Genomic DNA, 25,992 nt, shown 5'->3' on the forward strand with positions numbered 1-25,992 from the left:
ACCCTCGCCTTACAGGACTTATTAGCACCTGTGTTACTTTCCAGAGCACTGACTGAAAGCTCTTAAAGAATCTTCGAGGCTGTTTATGTCCATGTTTATGTCCACAGGCTGGTCCTAGGCGTTCCTCTCCATTTGAGTTGGGGAATGTCCAACTTTCTGACAGTTGCCTTGCTCCAGGGAACTGGTGGTTAGGTGAAAATCATTACCACCTTGATTCTAACCAGGGTTCATTAGTTCCTGTCTTTGCTTGGCAATAAGCTTAAGAAAACAATATGCTTTTGTTTCCCGGTAAGAGTTATCTCCTTGGGGAAACACCACCCAAATCCCTGAGGGAGAGATCTTCACATGACCAAAGCATGAGACCTGAGCTGCACAGGGGAAGTAGGAACGGCGTGCAGTTAAGTGGGGAGAGCACTCAGTGAGCGGTCGCTGGTATATTTGGGGTGAGTCTTACAGAGGAAGTGGGGGTAGAGCTAGACCTCGAAAGTGAGAGTTCCTATTGGTTACGGCAGGAGAAGGAGGGGAGACCATTTCCTTTCTGTGTAATGTGGCACCAATAAAGAGAGTCTGGCTGAAGGAGAGTGTGCAAAACTGGTAGGAGTAGGTGGAGGTGGTCTGGAGGATGAGCCCAAAATATTTTGTAGTAACATTTGAGGTTCACGTAAACACTCTTTTTGGAGGCTAGGGGCAGTAATTAGAGGTGTCACTTGGAACCCCTTGTATCTTCCCGATGGATCAGAATAGTCCCTATTCAGCTGGGGTAAGGTGCTGGGATCCCTAACACAGGACCCAGAATCACTGACGTGTGAAGACCTGGAATGGAAATCCTGCAGTGCTGACGGGAGCCTAGGGAACACACAAGTGAGCTATGGACCCCACGGAGAATTGGGAAGTTCTGATAGAAAAGGGGGTGGGGAAGATCAGTGGGGTCCATGTGAGCTTAGGTTAGCCTCTCTCAGTCTCAGTTTTGTCATCTGTAAAATGGAAGTAGGAATGTCTACATTTTGGGGTTGTGACAATTAATTGAGAAGATGTATGTGAAATAGTCAGGCTTTTTTTTTTTTTTTGAACACTTACATGCAAAACATTGTTCTTCTAATTCCTAAGTGACCTGCCACCTCCATTCAAATTCACCTCACTTATTAATGGGACTCTTGTCCCCACTCTCTAATGTGGCCATGGAGCGGTTTTGTGCCTTGGGTGGCTTGGAATCTTGGGAGTCTGAGTGGGAAAGAGTGAGTGAAGTCTACCCTTCCCGGGCCTGGGAGGGATTTCCAAAAATGGTTCTGGTTGTCAGAATTTATGATGTGTTCATGCATGCCACTGTGTCTTGGCAACAGTGATGAGACCTTCATGGGCACTCTCAGCTGGGGCACATGGGGCATGCCCCTCCATTTGCCTGTTCTGGTTCTGACTAGTCCCTTGGCCCCTTTGCCTTCAGCAAATAGGGCAGAAGTGATACACTCTAAAGAAAGGCTGGGCTTCTGTGCCCTCAGCTCAAGCCTGCCAGTGACGTAATGGTTTTCCTTCTAGGTCTGCTGACATTTGTGAACTGTGCCTATGTCAAGTGGGGCACACGTGTGCAGGACGTGTTCACTTACGCCAAAGTCCTCGCACTGATCGCCATCATTATCATGGGTCTCATCCAACTGTGCCAGGGTAAGAAGGGCCCAAGGGGGGAAGGAGGGTGGCTGACTCCAGGAGTTCCCTGTGGTTCCCTGAGGAGGACGTGGGAATCTGTTAGCTTTACTGCTCAGCTCTTTCATGTACATGCTAAACTGTGTCGGTGAGAGCAAGAGATCTGTTCCTGGGCCCCTTGGGCCAGGCTGACTTGGCCAAATGGACATGAGTCAGCCCTTCCCTCAGAGCTGCTTTCCCTTGGTAGAGGCTGGGAACACCATTAATAAGCCAGCCCAGGATCTAGAGCTTTGGAAACGTGGGTCATAATGAGGTCATAAAAATAATCAGCAGGGATAGAGTAAGCCCTGCTCTGCTTCCTGTTTTGGTCTGTGATTGCCAGGCAGTGAGTAGGATGCCTTAACCCTCCTTGAGAGGGTGAGAGGGTGTGTGGGGGGAGGAGATGGGGTGTGGAAATGAGTTGTTATTTTCAGCATTTACATTTCATCTGGACTTGCTCTTATTCAGCATTCCCTCCCAAAGTCAGCCCTCAGAAAAATATTAAAATACTGTGAGGTTGGCACTGTCTTTTCTGCAGTTTGACTTTAGGAAGCTTTTTTTATTCCTGGATTGGAGCAAATTGGCAGTGAGGATAACAGGCCTCCTAAGATCTCCTGAGCCCTTAGAGAAGTCCTGAGGTGTCCTCAGGGCGCTGAGATCCCCATCTCAGACCTACTGGATCAGACTGGTTGGTTTGGAGTTGAAAAAGGCATGTTTTTAAGAAGTACCCTGGGTGGGGTGGCCAGTTAGCTCAGTTGGTTGGAGCGTGGTGCTGATAGCACCAAGGTTGCTGGTTTGATCCCCGCATGGGCCACTGTGAGCTGTGCCCTCCTTCAAAAAAACCACAGAAGTACACTGGGTGATTCTTAGGCAGCTGGTCTAGCACCTTTGAGCACATGTCTCAAGTTAGTGCAGCTAGCCGTCTGGATATCCCTTGGAGCCTCAGAAACATCTTGGGATCAAATTGGGTAGTTGAGTAATCCTCTCCCCAAAATCTGTGCCTTAGGGACCCACTTCTGTGTGTGATGACTGACACCCCTGGGGTATGGGCATTTCTATTCTCCCTTCTCTTGCTGTACACCCAGCCCTTTTTACACATTGAGGGATGGATCTAGGCTTTTTGCAGGGAGTGACAGCAGGCTTCGTTAGAAGTTTGGGTCTTGTTAAACACCTGCAGTGTGTCCAATAGTTCTCTCTCCTGGGCAGTTGGGTGCTGCTTCCTCAGCTTTTAAGTTTGCAGTCTCTGGAAGAATAACAAGGAGAAGAACAAGTTCCTACGCTGGCTCTGCAAGAGTGTGTCTGACCCAGATCTACCCCAGCCCCAGTGAGAGATGAGAACCCAGTTCCTGAATAGCCTGTGATCTCCTGCCCCACTCAACCACAGCACTGCAAGCAGAGCAGAGTTCTCTCTGTGAGACTGAGGAACCCATTTGACCAGAGTACAAACAGTGTGGTCTGGGCCAGGAGAAGTCGTTTCACAGGAAGTGGAAACGTGACTCCTTTATGATAAACAAGATTCTTTCTAAAAATATGAAGAGCTGTGGCCTGCTGTCAGGTCACTTTCAGGAACTGGAAATTCATTAGGGCTTTGAAAAAGGTGTCTCATCACGGGTCACATCAGAGGGTAAACAGGAATGCCCCTGCTTTTCTGAGATTTTCTAGTTTTACTAAAGGTATATGAACTTTCCGGAGGGAGTAGGGGTGGTGATAAAGTGCAGCGAGCTGGTGGTTGCTGTTCTTTTGGTGTTAAATTATGTGTTTTTTTCCCCTCCCCTCTTTCCTCTTGCTTTTTCCTTCTTTTCTTGACCCTCCTTTCTCCTTTTTTCCCATCATCTCTTCTTCTTCCTTACTTCTCCTCCCCATCCTCCCCTTCTCACACCTTCTGTTTCTCTTTCCCTGTTCTCCTTTTTTCTCTTCCTTTTCCCTGAACCCTCACCGACCTTTGCCCCCCACAGGACACTCTGAGCACTTTCAGGACGCCTTTGAGGGTTCCTCCTGGGACGCGGGAAACCTCTCTCTCGCCCTCTACTCTGCCCTCTTCTCTTACTCAGGTTGGGACACCCTTAATTTTGTAACAGAAGAAATCAAAAACCCAGAAAGGTAAAGGTGGGCTCACCCCCTCACTCCCCAGCTCTCACTCCTGCCGGTAGAGGGCATGCTTGCCCTCTTCCTTCCCCTCTCCCTCCGTCTGTCATCCTTCCCTACTCCCTCTGCAACTCAGAGGGGTTAGGGGTTAGGGTGGGAATGAGTGAAGGTGGGAAAGCCCCTGCCTCCTGGCCCTCCTACTCACACTGGAGGCTCCCAGGGCCCTTCCTCAAGGAGAAGTCCTTCAGTGGGCAGCAGCAGACCCAGCTGGGCTAAGGTGTGAGGACCTTGCCCTCTGGTACTGACCCTGAGGCCTGGGGAGCCAGAAGTTTATTCTGGGCAACCAGGTCCCCAGCCTGGCCTCTAGTCCTGGAGGACTCTGCTCCTTCTTCAGTGGGACCCATTAGTCCTAGTGTGGGGAGCATCAAATACTGATCATGAGCTGTCTTCACAGAGAAGGGTTTCTCTCTCTCAATCTCTCCCCCCGACCCCCAGGGGCATGGGATACAGACCCACCCTCGGCCGCATGGGAAAGAGGTGCCTCAAAGACTCAGAGGCCGGGGAACTAGTAAATGTCAGAAAAATCCCTGTGTGAACTTTGACCCCAAAGAGAGGTTGGTACGAGGTAGTCCTGTCTGACTTGTCCTGACAGAAATTTGCCCCTGGCCATTGGGATTTCTATGCCAGTTGTGACGCTCATCTACATTCTGACTAACGTGGCGTATTACACAGTGCTGAGCATTTCAGATGTCCTTGGCAGTGATGCCGTGGCTGTGGTGAGTCTCTTGGGATCCCCATTTGTTTATCATTTTATGATACTGAATGGTCCAGTCTCTTTCTGCAGCGACTCCAGCTCTGCAGGGCGAGGTGGTGGGGCTAGGCCAGAGGGTGGACGGACTGCTCAGCAGGGACTGTTTGTCTTGACAGCCTAGATGCAGGAGGCTTATGAAATCCTGTCCTATGCTGAATGCCCCTCTGTGCTCTGCCCCCAGACATTTGCTGACCAGACGTTTGGCATGTTCAGCTGGACCATTCCCATTGCAGTTGCCCTATCCTGCTTTGGGGGCCTCAACGCATCCATCTTTGCCTCATCGAGGTACTGTGTCTCTGCTTCACTGATAACAGACTCCACTGTTTAATTCTCTGAGGCCTTAGTGAGCCCGTAAGAGCTCTTCTTTCCCCTTCTTCCTCTCGGAAATACAGGGTGTGTGTGTGTGTGTGTGTGTGTGTGTGTGCGCTCGCAGGGGCGCATATGCTTGCCTTTATGCAGACGTTTGTGTGCTGGTAGCTCATGTTTCCACCTGAGGCGAGGACAGATTGGTAGGAGGCAGAAGGGAAGAAGGCAGTAGCTTGGAGCAGGGACCGTGTCACTCAGGGGCCAGACTCTAGGCTCCCTGTGGGTTATGAGCCAGCCCCAGGATTCATTCCTTCAGTAAATGATTATTGAGCACTTACTGTGTACTAGGTACTGGTACAGGATGACTCTGCCCCTCACCTCACACTGAGGCCTACAGGTAGGCTCCTGCTCTCCTCGTGGTGCAGACTTACCTATAAGAGCACCAACCTTCCTGTTGTTTCATAGAAAGGAGCGGTTCTGCCTTGCCAGGCTGATGCTGCTACCTGGTCGCAAGGTCCCACACTTCCCTTCTTCTTCATCTCTTTGCTTCCTCAGTTGGCCCTTTTATTTGGTTGGAGCCATCGCTACATAAGCTTCTCTCATCTCCACTTATAGAAGTCACAAAACAGTTTTTGCCATCTCCCCTCTTCCTTACTGGACACATTTCTTGAGGGAGTAGTTTGCATTTCAGCTGTCATTCATTTATTTACCTATTACACTTTGGCTTCTACTACCTAACAAATAGTCTTATTAAGGATATCAGTGACTTCCTTCTTCGTCTGCTTTCCGTCCTTATCCTGCTGGACCCACGAAGCAAGTGATGCTGACAGCCTTTTACACTACTTCTAAAATGATTCCTGTGGCTCCGTGACATTCTGGTAGCGTAGAAGAAGGCTTCTTTCCTGATCTGTCTTCCACTCACCCTATAAATGTTGCTATCGCCAAGGCCAGGAGTGTAATAGGCATTCAGTAACTATTTGCCACATGAACAGATAGGAGGATGAATCAGCAAAAGAAAGTTTTGCCCTACTCATTCTTCTGACTAATTTTAACACTCCAGTCCGTGTACCTGGGGCCTCCTTGGGGCACCCAGAGTAACAGAGAGACCAAGGCCTTCTAAAAGAATATGGTGTCCTCTTCCCTCACCTCAGGCTGCTGTGGCCAAGATTGCACCTAATGGCTCTTTACCCCCACCCAAACAAGGTGTTTCCCATAGCCTCGCCCTTATTGATGCCCAAGCATCCCAACTGGCCTTGCCAGTCGTCTTCAAATACCTGGGTGACAGGTGCCTTCTAACCTCACTTAGCTATCTGTGCCATTGACTGGATGGGGGTGGAGAGGACTCAAGAGAGTAAGAATCTTGACCTGCACATAAAGGGAACTGTGGTGATATCAAGATAATGCACAGGTGTTTCTACCTGTGTTACATTCTTAGGTTTTTCTTTATTACCCGTGTAGCTTAGCTGTCTTTGGCTTTGTGTTAGACACCTTTGCCTCACCTACACATTGTTCCCTTCCAGAATCCCCTCTAGCACATTTCTTCTCTCCCTAGTACAAATTATGAACTTCATGAGCCAAGTCCAACATCTTGCCCTATGATACCTTTCCAGGTGATATCCTCAACTCCTGGGCTCTACCTGGATGGCCTCCAAGTGTCTCAGACTGAATATGCACCCCGCATGTGCTTTGTGTCCCATTGGGATGTTGTGGACTGTCAGTCTTCCTGGCTTGGCCTCTTGGTTTTATCCTTGTAGTCCACCCTCTTCTCCCAATGTGTACACACACACACACACACACACACACACACACACACACACTCACTCACTCACCAGATTTGACTGAGATGATCACATCTGTCCTGGTCTCTCCTCAGCCCGGGGGTCTGTCCTCATTCCGGTCTCCTCGCCTATGGGACAGTTGTCATGGATTCTATTGTCTGGTCTTGTCCCCTACCCTGGCTCTCCCAGTTCTGGTTGGATTCCATGATGCTACGAAGGTCTCTGGGTTAAATCCTGTCAGGCCCTTACTTCGGAGCCACAGCTGGCTCTCGTGCTTGTTCACAGTCCACAGCATCGCCTTGTATGCAGGTTGTTCCCAGCACTCTCCTCACACCCCTCACCCTTGGACTGCAAGCATTCTAGCACCAGCCTTCAAAGAGGCTACACTCTCCTGCCTCTCTTTAGCCTTTGCCTGTGCTGTTTCCTCACCACCCATGCACCTCTGACAAATTCCAGCTCTTCTTCCCAGCCCAGATGTGGTCATCTCTTATGAAGCTCTTTGTTCCCTCCACCCACCCCCAAGCCTGGAGAGTGCTGTGTGCTCCATATGACGCTGACTGCCCTACGTGGCATGCATTTGTCTGCTGCTCTGTTTCCCAGTCAGTAGGGCTCTTTAGGTACAGAGAGGACGCCTGGGTTGTCTCTCTGAGCTCCAGGCTCATCCTGGCCTATCACATATCGAGAGCTCAGGGAAGATATATGGACGACACGACGGAAGTCTGGCTGACCTTCTTTAAAAAGCCATTGTGTTAATATGAAATTTGTGGGGTGGCCTCCTTGTGGGATGGATTGGGTGCCAGTGGCTGATGGCAGGGTGAGGCATCTGTTGGGCGATGGTGAGGTATCTGTAAGTAAGAGAACTGGAGTATCTGTGGGGGGTGGTGGGTTCCATAGCTAAGGGCTGGGGGTGTCAGTGGGTAACAGGCGGTTGGCCATTCATAGATAACGGTGAGGTGCCCATGGTTGAAGAGGGTGGAGACATCTGTGGGTAGTGGGGGTAGGTTGGGCTGGACATGCACAGACATGGGATGCTCCTGAAAGACTCCTGTCTGCGTTTTTCTGGGGCTCTGAGCGTACTTTGTCTGAGTGAGGAGTATGGCTGCATGGTGAGGATATTGCTGACACATTTGTTACCCTTCAGGTTGTTTTTCGTGGGCTCCCGTGAGGGCCACCTCCCAGACCTTCTGTCCATGATCCACATTGAGCGTTTTACACCCATCCCTGCTTTATTGTTCAACGTAAGTTCCACTGGGGGACAGTGGGGATGTATCTGTGTAGTACTCCTTCTCCTGACTTTACGAGAAGACTGTTGGCTGGGAGGTATACTAGCTTCTTGGGATACTTCCTGAACTTCTGTTTCTTCCTTTTTCTTAAAATTATTTGAAAATACAAAAGTAAAACTTAGTCATATGAGACAAGGCAACTGCTACAAAAGAATATAAAAATGAATTTGTTGGGCCGGTCCGGTGGCTCAGGCGGTTGGAGCTCCGTGCTCCTAACTCCGAAGGCTGCCGGTTCAATTCCCACATGGGCCAGTGGGCTCTCAACCACAAGGTTGCCGGTTAGGCTCCTTGGGTCCCACAAGGGATGGTGGGCTGCGCCTCCTGCAACTAACAACAGCAACTGGACCTGTAGTTGAGCTGTGCCCTCCACAACTAAGATTGAAAGGACAACAACTTGACTTGGAAAAACTCTTGGAAGTACACACTGTTCCCCAATAAAGTCCTGCTCCCCTTCCCCAATAAAGTCTTTTTTAAAAAAAAGAAAGAAAAAAGAAAGAATTTGTAAGATTTTTCTATCTTTTCTTTGAAGTCAATGGCTTCTTGTCCTTCACGCTCTTCATTTTTTTAAAATTATTAAATCATATTTACAAAAGAAGCCAGACGAGTTGTACAACAACTATCCTAGGGGCCTCTATTCATATCATAGACATCATAGATTTATATATAGTAGATGGCAGTAGAGTGTTTTATTCCAACAAAATCAGTAAATTATGAAAGTATTCTGACAGATGAAAGAGTCCTAAAAGAGGACCACCATTTTCTAATTTGCAATATAAGGATATATATATATACATATGTGCGCAAACAGAGACCCTGAGAAAGGGCTTACTCCAAGATTTGAAAAACAGTTCATTTTTCTTGTCATTAGGTCTTACATGGTTTCATTAACTAAGTTTAAATTTTGGATTTATCTGAAATTTCTATTTTGTTGTGTGGAGTGAGGTGGGGGTTCACTTAATTTTTTTCTCAGATGGCTAGCCAGCTTATACCAATATAATTTATTGAATAATCCATTTTTCCACAGTTTTCAAATTTTTATCATATAAAAAAATTAGCTAATTTTTTAGGATACTTCATATGTGCCAAGTATAATGATAGACCCCTTAAATGTGTCATCATCTCAACTAATGCTCCCCACGAGCACCAAACTTTATTATTTAGCTTTATATTGAATATCTGAAAACAATGAGGATACTTTAGTTTTTTTCTCCCTCTGGAGTTTTCTTGGCAATTTTGTATATTTTTTGTCTTGATGAATTTTGGTATTGTTTTGTAAAAAAAACAAAAAAACCCTCAATATTTTGATTGGGATAGCATTGAATATATACATTTAGAAGAGATCTGACATCTTGTCTTTTAAAGTAATCACATTCCACTCCACTTTTCTCCTCTCAATACAGGGTCCCACTTCTCTCCCCCAAATGGGCTCTTTTTGTTTTAAATCCTTTGTTGATAATCTGGGGTGATAAGATAGATAGGGGGAACTCCATATTCTTGAAGTCTAAGCCAATCTGACCTTGTCCCAGGACTCCGACCCCTGTCTTCCAGGGCTCTTTTGTTCCAGAGGGCAATCTCTCCCCAGAGGTATGGATCCATTTTGCTAATCTACATTTCTAAGGCACCGGGACAAGTGAGGTGGTTCTGGAGGAATTTGCCCATTTGTATGCTAGGTAGTTGGGACCCAGTGTAAAGGTCTGGAGGGCATGGTGTTACACAGGTTGAGGTTGGTGCATTGAAGTGAGGAGGGCCTCACTGTCTGCCATCAGAAGGGGAAAGGAGTCTGGCTTGTGACTGAAGCAATTGCAAAAAGAAGGGAGGCATTGAGTGGAGGAAGGGCCCCCAACAGAAGAGGGAGAGATGCCACCTTGAACGTTAAGGTGGAGAATGGAGCTTTCTGATACCAAGGGGTGGCTGAAGAGAACCGGAGGTGATCCGGTGAAGCTGAGTCAACAGTCGGCAGACTGGTGCTGATGGCTGGATGGTGGAGTCTCCTGGGGTCCCTGGTGGTGGTGACACTGCTCACTCCTGCTTCCCCCTCCCCCTCCAGTGCACCATGGCGCTCATCTACCTCACTGTGGAGGATGTTTTCCTGCTCATCAACTACTTCAGCTTCAGTTACTGGTTCTTTGTGGGCCTGTCTGTTGCTGGACAGCTCTACCTTCGCTGGAAGGAGCCCAAACGGCCGCGGCCTCTCAAGGTCAGTGGCTCTGGGCAGACTACGAGGGATGGGCCATCCTCGCAAGGTGCCTTCTTCCCCATACCCTGTTCCCCATCCACTATCCACTTTACCTAATATCTCATCTCCCTCCATTTCAGCTGAGCCTGGTTTTTCCCATCGTGTTCTGCATATGCTCCTTGTTTTTGGTGATTGTGCCCCTCTACGGTGACACCATCAATTCCCTCATTGGCATTGGGATTGCCTTTTCCGGGGTCCCCATCTACTTCCTGGGTGTTTATTTGCCAGAGTCCCGGAGGCCATCCTTTGTTCGGAATATCCTTGGTAAGCTTCTCTTTGTCTATCACTCACTGGCTGTGTGTGTGTATGTGTGTGTGTGTCACTGGCTGTGTGTATGTGTGTGTGTGTGTATGTCACTGGCTGTGTCTGTGTGTGTGTCACTCGCTCTGTGTGTGTGTGTGTGTGTGTGTGATGTAGAGGTGGGGGTGGTGGCTAACAGCTTCCCCCATACTAGTGATATGCTGGAGGCATTAGACCTGGCTGCCCCACATGACTTCTTCCCGTTTGATCTTGACGTGATCACTTTAGTTCTATCTTTAGAGTCCTATTTTGGGATTAAAACACTATCTCTTGAAAGTGCAATCCACATAGGAAGGAGTCATGCCTCAGACTCTCTGGTTGCACATGGGACTGGGGACATGGAGGTTTGTTGGGGCTGAAGGGCAAAGCCTGGCACAGGGTACCCGAGGGAGGGAGCCACAAATATGCTTTAATCAGCCTTGTGTTCAGGTTGGGGCTGTAGCTGAATGTCAGTTTGCTAAATTCTCTTCTCTATTTTCGTTTAGCTGCTATCACCAAAGTCACCCAGCAGATTTGCTTTTGTGTCCTGACTGAGCTAGATGTAGCTGAAGAGAGACTTGTTGAGAGGAAAACTGACTAGAGGCCAGAGGTGAAGTCTCCTGAGGCCTGGAAGTCTGGCTCCCTGTGGCCACAGCCACCAAAGTCCGGATGACAAGACTGTATGGGCCCAGCCCTGTTCTAAAGGAGCCTGTTGGCCCACATTGTGTAAGGGGGTTCAGGGCTGATGGCCTGCTCGGTGGTCACTCTCATTGGTAAGCTGTGGGAGGAGACTCAGGGTCCCAGGCTAGCCCAAAGGTGGGGCTTGGGGAACAGGGGAATGGTTATTGAGTTTTGTTCCTGGTGGATGGGTACAGTCCTTACACTTTCTTGGTGAGTTGCACTGGGGGAAGAGGGAGTGTTAGATAGGTTAATAGCTGTGGCTGGTGGTTTCTACATTTTTGGTATTTGAGGTATTTGAGGTTTTGGTATTTGTGGTTTGAACCAGGAGTCTCTATAAAGGAGCTCTTTAGGGGAAGTTTTCCTCTGACCAGGTCCTGGCTTTAGAGGCCTGAAATGCTGTCATTTCTTCCTCTGGTTCAAAATCCTTCCCTGAGGAGAGGGTTACAGTCCATTACTTATTGATATTATTTAATCCAGAACACCAATTCTACAAAGCATTGATATTCATTCATCTACAGGATGCAATTGGCTGTTTAAAAAATTCAAAGTACCCAAAGCCAAGTCACTTTGCCCTTAGAGGTGTCTCTGTGTGGCTGTGGGTCAGACTCCAACCAGATTTTTTGCTTAGTTTTACCACAATCTTCTGTTAAGTCTTACATACAAAGATGAACTTGAAAGAGTTTTTTATTCGTGTACGTGTTACACTTTAGGACAGATGAACAAATTTATGAGTCAGAAGTCTGTCAATACTGCTGTTTTGAAGGATAATCCTTTATTTTACTTGAGACCTTAGGTCTTTGTTCTGGTTGATAGAAAGTAAATCTCTGGTTTCTGGTATGAACTTTAAGAGGACAGAAACTTCTCAAGTTTGGGTGGATCACTTGAATTCTTTCCGCTGGCAGTGACTCATGGACCCAAGCCACCAAATAAGCTTTCTCCTCTCTGTAAGGGCTGGTGTGAGGGAGTGTTACGCAGCCCCACACAAGCCCTCCTTGGTGCTAGAAGTGGTCCTTTTCTTTTTCTGACCTCACACCAGGCTGCATCCTCCTCCTTGCTCCCCAACACCAGGCTTTGTTTACACTGAGCTGCCTTGGTGGGGATTATCAGGATAGTGCACCTCTCCCACCTGCCTCCTTGTCCGAGGTCTGGTGGGGCTGCAGTCTCAGGAAGAGCTTGGTACTTGTGGGGACCTCTCTTTTCTCCCTGTGGAGATCAGGGAAGACTCTGGGAAAAAGCTGTTTCAACTTCAATGTGGCTCGTCAGCAGACTGTATAATTGGAAGCAACTAATCCTGGTGCTCAGGCTGCTATTTAGCACCAGGTCAGTCCAGAGCAGTAGGTTTGGCCTAGTGGGTGTTCCTGCATGGGTAGCATGGCTGCACTGGATTATACAACTGTCCTATGATGCCCTGAGACCCTGTCATTCTGGGCCCAGAAGAACCTGCTGGCTTGGTACGCTCCGTGGGGCTTCTTGTCCTTCGGTTTCAGCATTAATCAATGGTAAACACAATCTGCCTTTATGACTTTTTCTCTCCACCAAACTGGCCCGGTCTCAGACAAGGGAGTAACCTTGGTCATACTTGCTCAATAAAGATAATTCAGGGGAACATGCTCATTTGCTTTGGATTCAGGGCATGCATCTGCGAGAACATGGGGGGACATTCCTACTCTCATGGGCTAAAGATTTCCACAGCCAATTCCTACCTGGCAAAGGAGTCTTGTGCAAAGGTTGACTTGCCTAGACTATGTAAACGTGACTCCTGTCTGAGCCAAGCTGGCACCTGTCTCGGGGATCCTCTAGAGCTAATCCCTTAGGCAGAGTGCACTTGTCTTGAGGACCCCTGAGCGAGGCTTTAGCTTTCTTCACTCAGGTAAATGACCCGCTAATCCCAGGAACTTGCTGTTTCCCAGTGGCTCCTGGGGGAAACAAGGGCCTCACACCCCAGGTACCCTAATACTTGCTTAGTGAGCCATGTCACCCTCCTCTCATGACTCGATGGTGACTGCATTTTTCCCCTCTGCTGGATGCAGACTATTCCCAGGAACCCTTCTGTGGGAGGGAAGCCAGAGACTCGTTACAGCATTCAAGCTTTGTTGTGGAATTCATTTCTGAGGTTTTTGTTGTCTCCTTCAATCCTACTCCTAGTGTGCTAAGCCCTTTTGTAGTGGGTACAGTTCATGAAGTTGTCAGCTCTTTAATGTCGGCAAACCTTAATGCGTACATAAACAACAGTGAGTGCATTACAACGGTACCAAGTGGTTTTTAACCCTTCGTTTCTATGCCCACAAGAGACTAAGATGACTGGTATTGGACACTTGAGTGCTGCCTGTGACTTGCAATGCTGAACTATACTCTTGTGGACAGTTAGGATGGGAAACCAGCAGTGTTGGTTTTATAGCCACAAGAGAGCCTGAGTAAATGTACACACAGAATCATTCTGGCAGGTTTATTCCATGTAGACAGGAATTAATGTAGGTAAAGACTTACAGAATGAACATACAGTGAAAGAAAGAGTGAAGGCAGGATGGAAAAGTAGAGATACGTATGAAATCTTAAAAGAAGTGGGAAGAAGACATGTCCCTGTGTAATTCACCTTCCCACATGACAGTGAGTCTGTGCCACAGGGCAAGAGAGCACATCTTGAATAGAAGGTTCTGTGTATTATTTTCATAGACCTGCTCTGTTACAGTAGCTACTAGCCACATGTAGCTAGTTAAATTAAAACTAAATTAAAAATTCAATTCCTCAGTTGCACTAATCACATTTCAAGTCCTCAGCTACATGTGGCTAGGGGCTACTCTTGCATAGCACAGATATAGAACATATTCATCTTTGCAGAAAGTTCTACTGCACAATGTTACACAAAAAGCATAAATTGCCAACTCAGTCAGACAAGGCATCTGTGGTTTGGAAAGGGGTAGGGACAGCGAGTTTGCTTACAAGATACAAATTCTGGTAACAAAATCAGTTCTGTTTGTAATAGTTTTTATTGATAGTAGTTTTTTGGTGAGTGCTGTGAATAAACATTCCTCACTTGCCTAAGTCCTTAGTGTTTAAGGTCAATTCTGAAACTTCTGTCTTGCTAACTTCCCATTTTTGGTGGGAAGTGGGAAAGAGAAAGAGGGAGCACAGTGGGAAAACATGTAATATATTCAGATTTTAAAAATTTTAAAGGAATTACTTGCTCCCATATTTAAAGTTAGTTTTTACTAACCGCAGAATATCACAGCCACATAGACCCTGTTCCTTGGCACAATGCCAAAGGAAGACAGCAATCCTGATAAACCATCATCGGAGTCAGGAAGCAGGGAAGTAGAGACTGTTAATTCAAACCCCTCGCAGCTCAGGCAGATTCCACTCCCTACCCTAATGGCCATTACTGTCCAGTTTGTGCTGCTACAAGGGACCCACTGTAGCCCTTCTAGATTCCCTCTATCAAAAGAAACAGGCTTTTACTGGAGGCAGGTGGCATGATAGTATGGGAAAGCTGAATCTTAGTGGTGACAAAATAGGAGACTCTCCACTTACTGGCTTCAGTGTAGGAGAACAGGAAAATGCCTGGGCCAGGAAGCTTCATTTTTACGGCATTTTTCCCCCTCAGACTGTAGGGTCACTTTTGATTGAGGCAAAGGGGCCCTACTATTAGTGGAAAAGACACACTCCTTCAGAACAAGTTTTCACTGGCAGGGTGGTGCTGTTGGACATGCCTTTCCTTCCATGTGTTAAGGTAGGAAACCCATTACCAGGACAGCTGACACTGCAGTCAGAACCCTCAAGGGCCTGTTAGAGAATCTCATGGGTATCACAGGGTCATCAGTCTGAATCCAGGTCATGGGGGCTGTCATAGCCAAACTCCTTCTGCACATCAAGAGGGTATTTGCTCCACACCTGTGGTCTGCTGCTGCCTCTTTCCTCGTCACTGAGGCTGTTGTATTCATCAGAGCCTAGAATGAGATAATAGGAATATATTATCATATTACGTAACATATTATAGACACTTCCCCAATAGAATATTCCATAGTTTAATTGTTCCTCCATTAACAAACACCAAAAAATTCTTTTTGTTTTGGCACTTGGAACCTCTCCAATACTCTTAGACTGAAGCCGGGAAAGGGACACTGAGCTAGATATTTTGAACCCACACCTGACTGACATTACACCTCTCGTAGCTCCCCTGGAAAAACTGATCCATGGGTCTCTTACAGCTCCAACAGCTTGTGGTTGAGCTGATGAAGCTCAATGGCAGAGGAAGAGAGACAGTTAAGATGGACTTGTCAACTGTGCCTCAGTCTTAGATCCTACCAGTACTTCCCCATTCTACCAGTACTTCCCCATCCAAGGCTTTATTTTATTATAAGCCCCATCAATCCACCTACCTCTGGAATCTTCATCTCCATCACTGCTCTCCTCCTCTGGGTACTCATTGCGCCAGTTATTCTCACTGTTCTCGTCATCTTCGTCTTCATAAATGTCCTCTGGTGGCTGGTCATCATTCACCTGCACATCTCAACACAAACACAAGTATAAGTCAAAACGTCCAAGGTTATGGTCTGGGAGAAGCTATCAGCAGACCGACCACCTTGGAGATGTCATTTAAGGTGCCAGGTGAAAAGGAGGCAGCCTGGTGGTTAGACTCTGCTGCATAAGAGGCTGCACTTAGGACACTAGAGGGAGATACTGGCCCGACTCCATTCACAAGTCCAGCTCTGGGCACCACATCCCTGATGGGACAGACAACTCCAACAGAAGGGCCTACACCAGAGTGGGAAGGAGAGACGGCTATGATGGCAGTGACCTTCAAACTCTCGAAGGGCAGCCAGGTACGAGAGGGATTATACAGATTATGGGTGATGCCAAAGATCAGAACCAAAATCCAATTGCGAGGGTACGGGTAAGGCAGGAGGAGGGGCTATGCAATGGTCCAAGGCGGGTGCCTGAGCTTACTGTCATGCAGGTGTGGACTAAGATGCTTCTCTCGTAAGAGTGTGACAGGTCCCACCTTCTCATGAATCATTTTAGATTTTGTTTTAAGAATAATGATGTTAGGAAGTTAGCTTTCTTAATTCAAGGTTTTCTCTCTTATACAATTTAAAAAAGGTTTTGTTCTCATTCATGTTAATTTCAGGTTTTATGTCTTTATTTTATTATAAGCCCCATCAATGTTTTCTCCCCTGAGAGTGGGTAGGTATAAACAAGAAAGAAGATGTTGCAAACCTTGTAAAGGATTCATTAAGAGCAAAAATTATCAATCTAGACCCTCTTTCCCAGAATTCCCTGCACTAAACCCAGGTTCCTAGAAGCCATTTAGAATAAATTTTTCCTTTTAAGAAGGACAAAACGAACTAAGAACAATGTTGATATCAGGATTGGAACCCCAGGAAGGCAAAGTAGCCTGACTAGAGAATCACTTAGGCTCCCTTCTGCCCCTCAGCCTCGTGGGTCCCTTTACCAGTTCCCACTCCTGGCTGTAGGGTTGCACAGAGAGGATGTTCTCAATCCATCCTGGAGTGGCCATCTCCAAGTAGTAAATGTCATACACGTAGTCGTCCTTCTGTTCCTCCCAGTGCTCGACTCTTGCTCCATCCTCAGATATAGTCAACCGCTCACGGATCAACTCCACAGAATTGCAGAGGATCACATCTGGGTCAGATGCCTATAAAGAAAAGAGCAGATGATAACATGCATGAGATAAAACTTGGATGTTCCAAGAAAAGGAACCTTAGATTTGGGGGAAGGAAACCTCCCTACACTTCTCTATGTTTGATTCAATCTTCTTATCCCCATGTCCTACTAGGCTCAGTTAGCTATGAGATTTAAAAAAAAAAAAAAAAAAAGTATCTCTATTAAAAAAGGAATGTATAGTTCTTCCTTTGAGATAGAAAAAGATAGCCTCCTACTCTTTTGTGCTTGGCTGATGCAAGAGCATGTGTGAAGACTGGCCTGAGGAGAGGGGAGGGCCAGCAGAGCTGGTAAGTCTTCTCCTAGGTCCTCCTGAACTCCTCTGGTATGATGTTCTCCCCATGGGGATCTGCATTTTGTGAGACCTCCTATAGGGAGATCATTATTATTCAGCTTCAGTCTCAGGTGTACAGCGCAGTGGTCAGGCATCTACACCATCCCTGTAGTGGTCTCCCTAATAAGACAAGTGCCCATCTGAACACCCTACAAAATCTTTACAACATTATTACATTCCCCAAACTGTCTTTCGTATCCCTGTGGCAATCCTGTAGTTACCAATTTGTGCTTTCTAATCCCCTCACCTTCTCCCTCATCCCCACCCCCTCCCATCTGGCAATGCTCCAGTTTTTCTGTATATTTCTGAGACTGTTTCTGATTAGTTTGTTCATTTATTCTACTCTTTCGATTCCAGTTACATACCATTTTAATCACAGCCTCGCCATCAGTGTTATCAACACCCTTTCCCCTGTTAGTCTTAATAGGCATAAAACCTCAAGTTTGCTTTCAGCTTAAGGTCATGTTTTTAAAATAATTATTCTGTAAAAATTTTTGATGTTTATAATATGCATTGCGTTGTTGGGAAAATCTGTGTTCACATCCTTAGTTTATTTACTAGTTTTTCTTAAAAAATTGAGCTGTTTAATTGATTCAATTCCACTGAACACTGGTTTATTTTTTAAAAAATTATTTGATTGGTAACTCATGAATCAGTCTCGAATTAGTTTTGGTAAACGATGTGGCTATAGACATACTCAAATTGCTATCCAGGTGTACTGGCACTATGATTAAATATGTTTTGCCTGATGTATTTTGAATTAAAACTTCATTTTTTTAATTTAAAAAACCATTATAAGGAGTGAAAAAATTTTTAATGTTTCTCAAGAGGGGGCATGCCTTAGGCTCAGAATTTTCTATTTCTATGATCTTACTGCATACAGACTTTGTGTTTTGGAACTGAGGTACAAAACAAACTTATTAAATGTAGTGTAGAGGGAAGAACACTGGATTAAGTGTGCATTCTAGACCTAAATCTGCCTCAAACTTGATATGCTACCCAGGATTACACCTTTAAACTCCTTTCAAGGAGTTTTCCCATCTGCTCTATCTTTATCTCGCTCAAAATCCTCCAGTAATTCCCCATCTCAGGATGAAAAGGCAGTGTGTCCATAGAAGTACCTACAGGGTCTATAGCAGACATCCTTCCCCCAAATTCCGTTACTATTGTCACCCAGCTCACTGGGTTCCAGGCGCAGTGACCTTGAAAAACACCAGACAAACAGCGCAGGGCCTCCTATTGGAATGCCTCTACCCAAGATATCCACAATGCCCTGCCATTCACCTCCTTCAGGTCTTCACTTATTGTTTCAGTGAGACCTATGAAATGGAACCACTCTTTTCCTGCTTTGTTTTTCCCCCCTTACAGTCCATATCACCACCTGACACTGAGTTTACTTGTTTACTGTTTATCTCCTCTACCTGAATGTTAGGTCCTCACTGTTATATCCACAAAATTTAAGAACAATGCCTGGCACACAGTGGGAGCTCAGTAACTACCTGTTGAATGGCTAACCTAATCTGTAAAAATGAGGCTATCGAGCAGGCTGGATCATCCATCAATTAAAGGGGATGCCGTGTGCATCTTCTTAACTGTGTACTGACTTAGGGGCCACACTCCTAATCTGTCCGGAGAAGCCCAGCTCTACTTCGGCCTTGTACTCACTTTGCAGGAGCCAGCGGCAGCGGCCTCTGGGTCTCCTTCTTCGTGAACCAGGTCGAACAGCTGGAAGCCTGCGTCGTCGGCGGCTTCTGGGTTTCCCTGCGCGACCTCGGACTCTAGGGCACCCGAAGGAATCCCCGAGGATCGGCGGCTAGAGACAACCCTGTAGCGGCCCTCCTGCCGGATCTCCCGAGCCGACGCGCGGAGATCGCGTCGGATACGCTGCTGGCTGCCCCGGGACGGGCACAAGGCGGCCCGCACGAGCGGCTGGACTGGCTCCTCCTGGAGGGCAGTAGGGAAAGGATGCCGGCGTAAGCAAGGGTTCGTGAGGGGTCAGGGATAGAGTTTCATGCCGGCTGCGCCCTAAGATCCCCTCCAGACAGGCTCCATTCCCGCCCAATACCTGGGAGCGCACGGTGGCCACCAACTGGAAGACATTATTCTCTGCTGCTCTCTCCGGTCCCTCGGGGGGCGTCTTTTGGGCCACCGATTCGACTGTGTCGTTTCGGAAGCGTTTACAAGCGAGGACAAGAGCTTCGGCAGGCTCTGCGCTGCGCTTCCGCTTCACGCGGAGAACAGCTGCCCTACCGGCCTCCATAGCAGATGTCGCGGAGCACTGTGGGGGACGCGTGGGGTGCCATGGGAGAGCCTTTAAGTTCCGCTTCCGGGCCCCGCCCCCGGCACGCTCAGCCGGCGCAGGGAGGTCCGGCCCCTTCACGCCAGCCGCGGCAATGTGGCGGTGGCGGCAGAAGTGAACAGAGCGGTTCCCGCGGCGGGTGAGGCTCAGGGCGAGTTGGAAAGGTGGGGTCGCGGTTGGAGTCCCTCGGGCGGCCAGCTTCCTGTCATCCCCAGGGCTCCAGCAGCGTGGCCTGGCGTGGGTGTACTCGGGCGCCAGGGTACGCATCTCTTCGGGACTCTCGACGACCTTTTTGGAGTACACTTGGGGCGGCTCGGAGCGCCTGGGCCGGGGGGAGAACTGGGGTTCCAGGCGGGCCCCGGCTCTGCCGTCATGTCAGGGGATAGCTGGGCCGGTGGTGGAACACCTCCGCGGTTAAGTGGGTCATAGGGGGTACCTGGAGCCTCCCCTCAGCTACAGAGACCTACACCCAGACATTAGGAGCTCCAAATATCGCACCCCTAACTTAGCCACCGTTCTCTGATTGAGGGAGCTGCTGATGGGCTCGCCTTTCCCAGCCACTGTGGTCTGAAAGCGTAGTTGGAAATCAGTTTATTCACCCCACACTAGCTAGAGCGGCCCTGTCGAAGCGTACACCTGACATGGAGATTCTGTTTAAAACCCTTCGGTGCCTCCCAGTGCATTTAGAACAAAATCCAAACTCCGTTCCAAAGCCATCATAGCCCAGTGTCATTTGCAGTAGCCGACCCTTATTCTCCTGTCATTTCTTTTGCTCAAACTGCTTCAGTCACTCAGGCTTTTGTCAAAGTTTATTTTGTTTTTGCAGCTAGTTGTTTCCACTTTTTCTTGGAATAGTTGGCGTAAGGATTCCTGAAATACAAGTATTACTCTTCCCCTAACTTTTAACCTGACTTACCTTGTGGGTCTCAATTTAAATGTCGCCTTCCTCAGAGTCTTTCATTAACCTTGTTTTTCTCTTTCATAGTCATCTTATGTATTTCCTTTCATGCACTATAATCTGTAGTTGTTTATATTTGGACTCTCGCCCTCATTAGACACTAATATCTGGGAGGCCTAGGACCTCCTCTGTCTTGTTTATGGTTGTCCTCCAGCCGGTAACACAGTACCTGGCATATAGAAGGTACTTAGTAAATTTTGAATGAAACGTCTTCCTTGTAATCTGACTACTAATGCAGTTGGAGTTTGGCATGGTGGTTTCCATTCTGGAGACCAATTTCACAGCTTTTGGACCATGAGGAAAAGGTCAGAATATCTCCTGATTCTGGAGTGTGGGCTCCTTCTGGGAAAGGACAAGTTATAATAGTAGATGAAGGGATTTATCCATAGAGCCTATAGTGCTCATCAAGAGAGGTTACAGGACATGGTTCCCATCCTCAAGCATTCATTTAGATTTGTAGGAAACCAATGACTTCTCTACAGTTCTGAAAAGTCACTGATCCTAAAGCCTCAGCAACGTCACAGACAAAAGAAATTCCACAGATGAAAGTTCTTTATTACATTCTTAACCTTTAAATGACTTCAGAATTGATTCCACATGGACCACAAGGTAAGAGTTTCTGGACCCTCCACGATATGAACCCTACCAACATGTTTGACTTCTTCAGTCTCCCTCCAGCTAAACTGATTTATTCACTGTGCATGACTGTCTAAACCTTTCTAATCTGATGAAGTGCCTTCTCCCCATGCCCACTGAAATCCTACCCATTTTGTAGGCCTTCTCTGAATATTCAGCAAGATGTGGTCATTTCTATTACAGCATTTGTGAGACACAGTTTTCTAAAGCACATTACAGATTCTGGTAGTTCTAGATACTCTGTTTTTTAGAAGAAATATTAGCATATGAGATGTACAGAGCTGATTCTAGCAATGCTTTTCAAAGTAGTGGTGAGTTGTAACAGTGGTGAGTTATAACATCAATTTAGTGGGTCATGATCAGCAATTAAAAAATAAAATTGAAATAGAATAAAATATATTAGAGGGCCTTGCCCATAGGAATGCTAAATAAGTATTGTTTGGTAAAACTTGAAATTATTAACGTGTATGTGTGTGTGTTGCGTCTCTGTGTAAAGTATATTTCTTACTGAGGTTGTCAGAAAGTTTGATAGCCACTCGATTGGAGAATAGATATGCTGGGATTTTAGAAGTAGTGTTTTACCAAAAGACAAATTGACTGCTTTGAACAAGGCCAGGGATGCCTGAATCTTTTCTTATATAAGAATTCAGTGTTTACTTAGTCTAGATAATTTCAAAAGAAAGTCAATAACTCTGGTCAATAAAATGCCTCAGGAATGTTTAGGGGATCTCCACAAAAAATACGCAGGTTTCCTGAAGATGGATCAGTATTTAACAAGAAATGAAGAAGAGTTGAGACACTTGTTCTTTTCTCAATGGTAAGAGGGAGGGCGTTGGGACAGCCCATACCTGCTGAGACTTGCCTTCAAACTTTGAGCTGTGGTGTTCCTCTGTCTCTCAGAAATAGATTTCTTTGGGAGCAAAGCCCATACAAGACATTTTATCTATTTGGTGATATTTATTTGAAGCAAATTTTTTTAGATGAAGAAAGGTTTAAAAAACTTACTTTTAAAATCAAATATCAAGTAAATAAGAAGTAAGCATAAAGAATACTGAGGCATAAAGAATGACAATATCATGAACACCTGTATTCCCACCACCCAGTTTTAGAAAAAGAACAGTATCACTTTTGAAGTCCCTGTGTGGCCCTTCTCAATCCCATCCTTTTCCCTTCCCTTTTAGGGTAACCACTGGCCTTATTCCCTGCTATGCTTTTTAGTATGATCCCTGAAGCCTATGTATGTTCTGCTTTGCATAATTGTAAATTTTATATAAATGTAATCTTACGTGTCTTCTGTGATTTGCTTTTTGCAGCTCCACATATTTCTGAGATTATCCATCTTTGGTATAGGTATGACTTACTTGTGTAGATAGAGGTTTTCCTAATTTGAATTGCTCTATCTTTGTATTTTTCCTTAAACTAAGTGTTTAGTATCCTGAGGCAGTATTGGTTTACCACCATCTCAATCTCTCTTTGTTTTCCTTTCCTACGAGCCCTTTCCTCTGCTTTATTTCCTTTCTCACTTGCCCTTACCTGAGGCTGCACCCAGATGGACCTGTGAGGCTCAGTTGACCCTGTTGGAATCACTGAGGACTGCTGAAGTTTCCAGATAGCTTTATGAACTTACGTATTGTAATTTTTTATGTTATATGAGGACTATAAAACCAAAAACTCTTGCTGGAAAGATTAAAATACTGATTAACCAACTATTTTCAGTGGCTTTGACATTTTTGTTAAATTTTTTTTTCCTTTTAACATTTTTTTCCTTTACATTCTTGGGCATTATGATGTGAATAGATTTCTGACCTGTCCACAAGAAGTGAGCTAGCAAGTCTGCTTTTCTCTGCGAAAACTAAGGAGCTGGTTGGCACCATGAAGGTCTTCTGCGGACGGGCCAATCCGGTCACAGGCTCTGTGGAGTGGCGGGAGGAGGACGAGCAGTATGATTACCACCAGGAGATTGCCAGGTAACAAGGGTTTGTTCACGGGCGGCTGAAGCTGGCTGGGCAGCTCTCATCCCAAAGCTGATGCCTTGGAATCCAGTCGGAATGGAATAGGCCATCACGCAGTGCTTCTGATCAGGGCAGGTGTTGGCCACAAGCAGGTGTGCTCAGCTAGGTGGGTTTGTGTGGGAGTGAGGCTGAGTGAGGCCGGTGTGAAGAGTCAGACATCGAGGAGCAGCCTTACCAGAGGATCTGTCTAGTGGAGCAAAGAGGACCCAAGGTTCAGCAGTCGTAGGAGAGTGTATGAAACTTAATCATTTACTTGTGTCACTGAAATGGTGACCATTCCTCAATATGGTTAAATTCTCTTGAAAAAAATGAAAAATGCGTTTGCTTTGGTTTTTTTTCTATGATGTTTAAAAGTGTGTGAGTTACTGTTATTTAGCGCCCATTACGTGCATGCAACATGCCAACACGATGCTAGGACTGTGAATACCAAAATGAAGAAGACAGAGTTTTCATCCTTAAAGAGCAGGCAGTTTTGTGGAAAAGACAGGCACATAAAAAGTTACAGCACAGGGTGGCCTGTTAGCTCGGTTAGAGCGCGGTGCTCTTAACAGTGTCGCCAGTTCGATCCCCACATGGGCCATTGTGAGCTGCGCCCTCCCCAACTAGACTGAAACAACTACTTGACTTGGAGCTGATGGGTCCTGGAAAAACACACTTAAAATAAATAAAAGTTAAAAAGAAAAAAATATTTACAGTACAGTGATACAAAGGGCCAATGGAAATGGGCACAAAAGTTCATGGAAGTAGCAAGTACCAGCTGTGGGGTGACATTTGAGTGATTTTCCAAATCTGAATGAAGGGAAATTGCTTTCTGAGCAGCACAGATTACATGTAAACTTCCAGATGAGCTAATTTGAGGAGTGGCTGGAAGTTGGATGTGCTGGAGTATGCTACGAAAGTGGGACTATGGTGAGAGAGGGTGCTGAAAAGGTAGGCAGAGGTCAGGTTGTAAAGGGTGGTAGCAAAATACAGGAAGAGGAATGTGAGTATATGTCCAGGCTCTGCCACTTCTTCACTCTGTGACATTGGCCAACATACTTCTCTGAGCCTCATTATAATAATCCTGAATATAATATACATCTCATCGTAACACCCTTATCTTAGGATTGTTTGATGATTGAATGAAATAAAATCATCTGGTACAGAATAAGGGCTCAAAAAGACTACTTTCTTTCTAAAAATTCTGGACATTCTTTTCGGAGTGTCCAGCAGGGTCGGAGAAGTGCTGGCTGTTAACAATTGGAGTGAGCTGGTGGTGTTCAGGGAGCGTGATGGGGAGAGAGTGGCTGGTGAGGCAGGGAACATGGAGAGTGAAAAAGCCTCTTCAAAAAATGGAGGAAGATAAAAGACCAAATTTCAACTAAACATTCATAGGTGGGTTCAGCTGTAAAAACTGCTGCGCCATAAAAGACCCCTATTCTTTTAGTGCAGTGCTCCTCTAAGCATAGAGGACGATGGATCGTCTGTGTCACAGTTGCTTGGAGCACCAGTTAAAGTGCAGGTTTCTAGACTTCCAGCCAGATACCTGGATCAGAATCTCTGTGTGTATCCTGGGAATCTGCATTTAAAATAAGTTCTGCAGTGATTCTGATGTTAATCCAAAGCTGGAAGTCTATTTAGAGTGCTTGGAACTCTCAGAAAGCATCTTTGGGCTGAGTTCTGTGGGCTCATCCTGATCCTGCCAGAGGTTTTCAAATTTGTAAATTGCTGTGGTAGAAAATACGCATAAACAACTCTCCTCCGTTTAACATTGTAATTTGGTGAACTTTTAGTTTTCCTGATGACATGAGGGAAAGTGGGGGGCATGAAACCCCTCACATATACAGCAGGTGTATACTTTCCCTTTCCCTGCTTCCTCTCTCTAGTATTACATCTGTGGTTATCCCAAGGTACAAATGTATGCAAGATTATGTAAAGTATTAGACAAGTTGAGTCTGAGTGGTTCTAAGGGAAAAACTGTATGATGTATAACATGGTCAGTGTGCTAGTGGCTTTGGAATTACTGTGACAGGGCTAACAGAGCATTCTTGGGTCTGAGGTACTTTGCTGAAAATAAACATCTATCTGAGATTTTTTCTGCAGTACTGGAGAATGACTGCATATAACTCTTAAAATAGTTTAAAATTGGCCTGCATATTTGTTCCATCTGATTTAAGAATGCGCTCATATGTTGATGTATGTCATTATAGCAGAGGTTTCTGACCTGTTGTTTCTTTTCTTTTTTTTTTTTTTTTAGATCTTCTTATGCGGATATGCTACATGACAAAGACAGAGTAAGTGTAAAAGGAAACCGTTATCTTTGATGTGGGGTTTTGAAACTTTGGATTATAAGAAGGTTAAAAACGCCCCCTGGAGGCATGATATTAGAATGATGCTGAGGGCCAGTTGGCATAGTGGTTGGGAAATCAGCCAGGAGGTTAGGTCCTACTTCTGGCTCTGCTCTTGACCTGAGTGTGACCTTGGAGAAAACATGGGACCTCTGTGGTTCTCTTTTATTAGGATTTAAAATGAGCAGGATGTACTAGCCGATCTCCATGATCTCTCTAGATAAAAATTCTCTAATTACGTGATGTTTCACATTGTATAGTCAGTTTGTAAATTAAAAATCTCTAGAGGTCACCGCAGACTGTATTTGGTAAAGCAGATTTGGCTTTCATTGCAGAATTACATTTCAGCTTTCCTCTTTGAATTTTCTTTTATCTGAGCTATGGACCACTCCAGTTCTGGTCTTATGATGTTGGCAACCCAGACTTCCTGGTCTACCAGAGTGCTTGACCATCTCAGCCAGATGGTTTGTAAGCTAGAGGCTTGAAGGAAAAGATGTAGGACCAAACTTAAAAACTGAGCAGTGCAGGGCAGGAGAGGGAACAGGGTTGGTCATGAGGCTGTGTTGTTGTCTCCTTCACCCAGCCCTGGTTAACTGCTTGGCTTACCTACT

The 25,992-nt window shown here is 46.1% G+C and overlaps 3 protein-coding genes across 12 annotated transcripts in view; 2 read left to right on the top strand and 1 right to left on the bottom strand.

Moving 5' to 3' along the window:
* The window catches only part of SLC7A6 (solute carrier family 7 member 6), a 29,410-nt gene extending 17,892 nt beyond the window's left edge, over positions 1–11,518 (top strand). For all 7 annotated transcript variants that reach the window (XM_033128200.1, XM_033128198.1, XM_033128203.1 and 4 more), the window contains 8 exons: positions 1,534–1,659; positions 3,633–3,777; positions 4,415–4,538; positions 4,755–4,858; positions 7,799–7,895; positions 9,988–10,137; positions 10,257–10,440; positions 10,962–11,518. In XM_033128200.1, the coding sequence (XP_032984091.1) occupies positions 1,534–1,659; positions 3,633–3,777; positions 4,415–4,538; positions 4,755–4,858; positions 7,799–7,895; positions 9,988–10,137; positions 10,257–10,440; positions 10,962–11,056 (1,025 nt within the window). In that variant the 3' untranslated portion in view covers positions 11,057–11,518. The remainder of the gene's footprint in view (positions 1–1,533; positions 1,660–3,632; positions 3,778–4,414; positions 4,539–4,754; positions 4,859–7,798; positions 7,896–9,987; positions 10,138–10,256; positions 10,441–10,961) is intronic.
* A 2,049-nt stretch (positions 11,519–13,567) lies between these two features.
* On the bottom strand, positions 13,568–19,465 carry SLC7A6OS (solute carrier family 7 member 6 opposite strand). The gene is made up of 5 exons (XM_033128209.1): positions 19,215–19,465; positions 18,815–19,093; positions 16,586–16,789; positions 15,513–15,633; positions 13,568–15,080 (listed from the first exon to the last, which is right to left on the bottom strand). The coding sequence occupies exons 1-5, from the start codon at positions 19,407–19,409 to the stop codon at positions 14,950–14,952; spliced, it is 930 nt and encodes a 309-aa protein (XP_032984100.1). The 5' UTR covers positions 19,410–19,465; the 3' UTR covers positions 13,568–14,949.
* PRMT7 (protein arginine methyltransferase 7) overlaps positions 19,453–25,992 on the top strand; it is a 41,555-nt gene continuing 35,015 nt past the window's right edge. Inside the window, exons 1-4 of one of the 4 annotated variants that reach the window (XM_033128206.1) lie at positions 19,501–19,587; positions 20,992–21,015; positions 22,840–23,009; positions 25,291–25,327. In XM_033128206.1, coding sequence (XP_032984097.1) covers positions 21,004–21,015; positions 22,840–23,009; positions 25,291–25,327 — 219 coding nt within the window. In that variant the 5' untranslated portion in view covers positions 19,501–19,587; positions 20,992–21,003. Of the gene's footprint in view, positions 19,708–19,845; positions 21,016–22,839; positions 23,010–25,290; positions 25,328–25,992 lie in introns of those variants that run through there. The other 3 variants (XM_033128207.1, XM_033128208.1, XM_033128204.1) reach the window with 3 other exon arrangements.

Source organism: Rhinolophus ferrumequinum, chromosome 15, assembly GCF_004115265.2.
Source record: "Rhinolophus ferrumequinum isolate MPI-CBG mRhiFer1 chromosome 15, mRhiFer1_v1.p, whole genome shotgun sequence".
Taxonomy (NCBI): Eukaryota; Metazoa; Chordata; class Mammalia; order Chiroptera; family Rhinolophidae; genus Rhinolophus; species Rhinolophus ferrumequinum.

Coding starts and splice junctions, on each gene's coding strand:
- SLC7A6OS (XM_033128209.1), bottom strand. CDS start 19,409: ATGGAGGCCGGTAGGGCAGCTGTTCTCCGCGTGAAGCGGAAGCGCAGC. Junction 16,790..18,814: donor CTGCCGCTGGCTCCTGCAAA/GTGAGTACAAGG, acceptor TTTTCTTTATAG/GCATCTGACCCAGATGTGAT. Junction 15,081..15,512: donor TGGAGATGAAGATTCCAGAG/GTAGGTGGATTG, acceptor ATCTCATTCTAG/GCTCTGATGAATACAACAGC.